The 3,242-nt window shown below is 53.9% G+C and overlaps 1 protein-coding gene across 1 annotated transcript in view; it reads left to right on the top strand.

Annotated features, from left to right (window-relative positions):
- NYAP1 (neuronal tyrosine phosphorylated phosphoinositide-3-kinase adaptor 1) overlaps positions 1 to 1,400 on the top strand; it is a gene marked incomplete at its 5' end in the record, with an annotated part of 5,891 nt that extends 4,491 nt beyond the window's left edge. Inside the window, one exon of the mRNA XM_021708381.1 lies at positions 319 to 1,400. Within this exon, the coding sequence (XP_021564056.1) occupies positions 319 to 576 (258 nt within the window). The remainder of the gene's footprint in view (positions 1 to 318) is intronic.
- Between the last annotated feature and the right edge of the window lie 1,842 nt (positions 1,401 to 3,242).

The following is a 3,242-nucleotide window of genomic DNA, read 5'->3' as shown; positions in this document are numbered from 1 at the left end:
GGCCGGGAGCAGCCGCTGCACTCCAGTCTGGGTGACCGAGTGAGACTCCCACTCAAAAAAATAAAATAAAAAAATAAAAATAGATGCACAAAGATGCATCTTTCTAGGAAGGTAATTTTCTAAGAGGAGGAGACAGGCCAGCTGGCGCCAGGGCGCAGGCCCGGCTGGGCAGAGGGTGCCGGGTCGAGTGTCTGTCGCCCTGGGACCCACAGCGGAGGGAGAGGACGGACACCGTGGGAGGCCAGAGAGGCCTTGTGTCTGCGGACGGCGGTTCCTCGCGTCCCTGACCCTGCCTCCTCCCGCTCTCCCGCGGGCCAGCCCCCCCCCGCGCTGCCCCTCCCGCTGCCCCTGCCGCCCCAGCCGGCCCGCGAGCGCGACGGGAAGCTGCTGGAGGTGATCGAGCGCAAGCGCTGCGTGTGCAAGGAGATCAAGGCGCGCCACCGCCCCGACCGAGGACTCTGCAAGCAGGAGAGCATGCCCATCCTCCCCAGCTGGCGGCGGGGGCCCGAGCCGCGCAAGTCCGGCACCCCGCCCTGCCGCCGGCAGCACACCGTCCTCTGGGACACGGCCATCTGAGGGGGGCGGGGGACGGGCACCTGGACTGCGGAGCGTGCGGGCTCGCGGCCCGGCTCTCGGGACCCTGCCGCCAGAGGCACTGCGGCCGGTGAGAGCCCAGGGAGGAACCCTGCCCTCCACTCCAGCCCCTCGGGGCGGACCTGCAGTGCCTGGAGAACCGCCCCGGAAATCTTGGGGAGGGTTTGCTCGAGGTGGGGGTCTTTCCTCCCCCCGGACACGGGAGACCCCTCCTCCTGAGAGGGCCGAGGCCAAGCCTGAAGGTCAGCATGGGGAAGGAAGGCAGGGGGGTGGGTCGAGTGAAAGAGAGGGACTAGAGTGCCAGGCAAGGGAGCTCTTTTTCTGGAGCCGGGAGTCGGGGAAGGGGTATTTATTTTGTTATTTATTCTGGAGGGCGATTCTGGGCCCTTCTGACCTACTCCTGAGCAGGGCGTAGAGAACGGAGCCAAGCTTGCACTCTCCCCAGCGCCAGTGCCTGAAGGCCACCCGGGCCACCCCCCGGCCAGGGAGAGGTCTGTGTGGGGACCCGACTGAAAGAAGGGAGAGGCCCAGGTGAGCTGAGGGCAGCAGGCCGTCTGCCGCATTCACAGCTTGCCAGAACTTGGTAGTCCGCGTGGCCTCCTCGAAACAGGCGTCTCATTAGTTCTGGGGTGAGGCTCTAGCAACAGGAATGGGCGGGAAGACGGGGAAGGAGGGAAACAAACTCTAGCGGGTGGGGGGTGGGCAGGGTATTTATTTAAATTAAGACACAAAACAGAAGAGACGTCAGGAACTTTTTTTTAATTCCTTTCTTTTCAGAATAATATATTAAAAGACTCATGATCCTAGCGCTGGCTGCTTCGTGTGTGTCCCAGTGTGGCCCGGCTTGCTTCTTTTTCCGTCTTGCCCTTGGTTGGTGGGAGTTGAAGGTGGGGCGGGGAGGGGTGAGTCGCTGTGGCCCGCAACAGGGAGAGGTGGAGCCCGAGGTAAGTCTCTGAGGAGGCCACCATGCAGTGAGTCCGCTAGCGTTTGCGGACTGAGCCCCTGAAGTGTTCTTGGCATGCACCCACGCAGACGGACTTTGCAGGCATGAGGTTCGCGCTCACATGCCGGATGGGCTACTCAGGGAAATGAAACCCCAGACAGCAGTAGACCGAGCTGCAGGAGTAGGAGAAGGAGAGGGCTGCAGTTAAGGCTTCCTGGAAAGTGAGCCTTAAGGGCACAGGTGAGGTTTGGAGGAGCAGAGGGGAGCAGCGAAAGCTCGGAGATCACAGTGTGATTGTCCGTGGAGCAGCAGAAGATGGGGCCAGGGGCGGGAAGGGAGCGTGTGTACACGATGCAGAGGGCAGTAAGGAGTTCAGCCATGGCGAAGCTGGTTCAGAAAGGTTGGTCTCCAAGCAAGATGCAAGTCCTCAGGAAGGAATTCAGAGGAATCCTGCTGCGAGGCAAGTTGTCACCAGGGAGGAGGATGAGGATGGTGTCTGGTAGGGTGGAGGGCAAGGGATCACTGCGAGAGGAAGCTGAAACAGAACAGCCTTAGGATAAGGATGGAGGAACCAAATTGGTCGTGCAAGTTTGGATCTCCAGTGACTGGAGAAATGACAGAGTGGGAAAGGTAGGTTGGAAAGCCTGAGGGGAGAAGGTTGAATTTGAAGCGGTGGTCAATATTCGGGTCGAAAGGGTTGTTACCCACTAGAACAGGGTTCAAAAAAGTGTGGATGATACCAGAGATGTTTTTAAAGGGTATGACTTTTTAAAAAAATGTTAAGGTTTGTATTTATTATTATTCATATTAAGAAAATTATAACCAGTGTGTCAGGCTACTTAATGGATAGTATTGCACAAGATAAGGCTAAATTCATTTTTAATGAGTGGGTTTAAAGAAAAAACGTTAAGTAAATAATGGTACAGGCAGTGTACATAATCCGAAAAATGATGACAGTGGCAGGTGAATTTTTGAAATTTAGGAAACATCAAGTTAGAAGTAAAATGATGATAGTTTGGGAGGGAGGACAGGCCATAAGTTAGGAGTCGTTGACATAGAAATGGTTCTCAAGGCCAAGACAGGTGAGCTCTGTAAGGGGGGGTGGGCTGAGTCAAAGATCAAAGCATAAACAAGCAGTGACTTTTTTATAACTAGTTAGAAAATTAATGGAAGGACATATCCCATTCATAAGAGCATAAAAAGCCACAAAATATCTTGGAGTAGCTTTAACAAGAAATGTATGGAACCTACATGGGATCAGTCTGATAAAACCAAAGTCCTTTGAGTTGTTTAAAAAGGAGAGACTTGAGTAAGCAGAGTAATAACTTGCTCTTCGATAAGAGGACCTGGTAATAGAAAATTCATAAGTTCAATGCAGTTTCTAGATCCCAAAAAGATAGTTGAGGAACCTTGATAAGCTAATTTGAAAGTTCATGCAGAATGGGAATGAGAAAAACCAGAACATTCTGAAACAGAAGAGTAAAGAGGAGACCTATCCTAGCAAATACTAAAACATGAAATAAAATCTCGAGGCTGGGCTCGGCTCAGCCTGAAATCCCAGTACTTTGGGAGGCCGAGGCAAGTGGATTGCCTGCGCCCGCGCGTTGGAGACCCACCCAGGGAACTTGGCAAGACCTCGTCTCTACAATAAATAAAAAATTAGCTGGGCACGGTAGCACGCGCCTGTAGTTCTGGCTACTTGGAA

Source organism: Carlito syrichta, unplaced genomic scaffold (genome assembly GCF_000164805.1).
Source record: "Carlito syrichta isolate Samal-C Ts95f unplaced genomic scaffold, Tarsius_syrichta-2.0.1 Scaffold135939, whole genome shotgun sequence".
NCBI classification, from domain to species: domain Eukaryota; kingdom Metazoa; phylum Chordata; class Mammalia; order Primates; family Tarsiidae; genus Carlito; species Carlito syrichta.
Note: the sequence above shows the minus strand (reverse complement) of the source record. Positions and strands in the feature narration are given on the sequence as shown.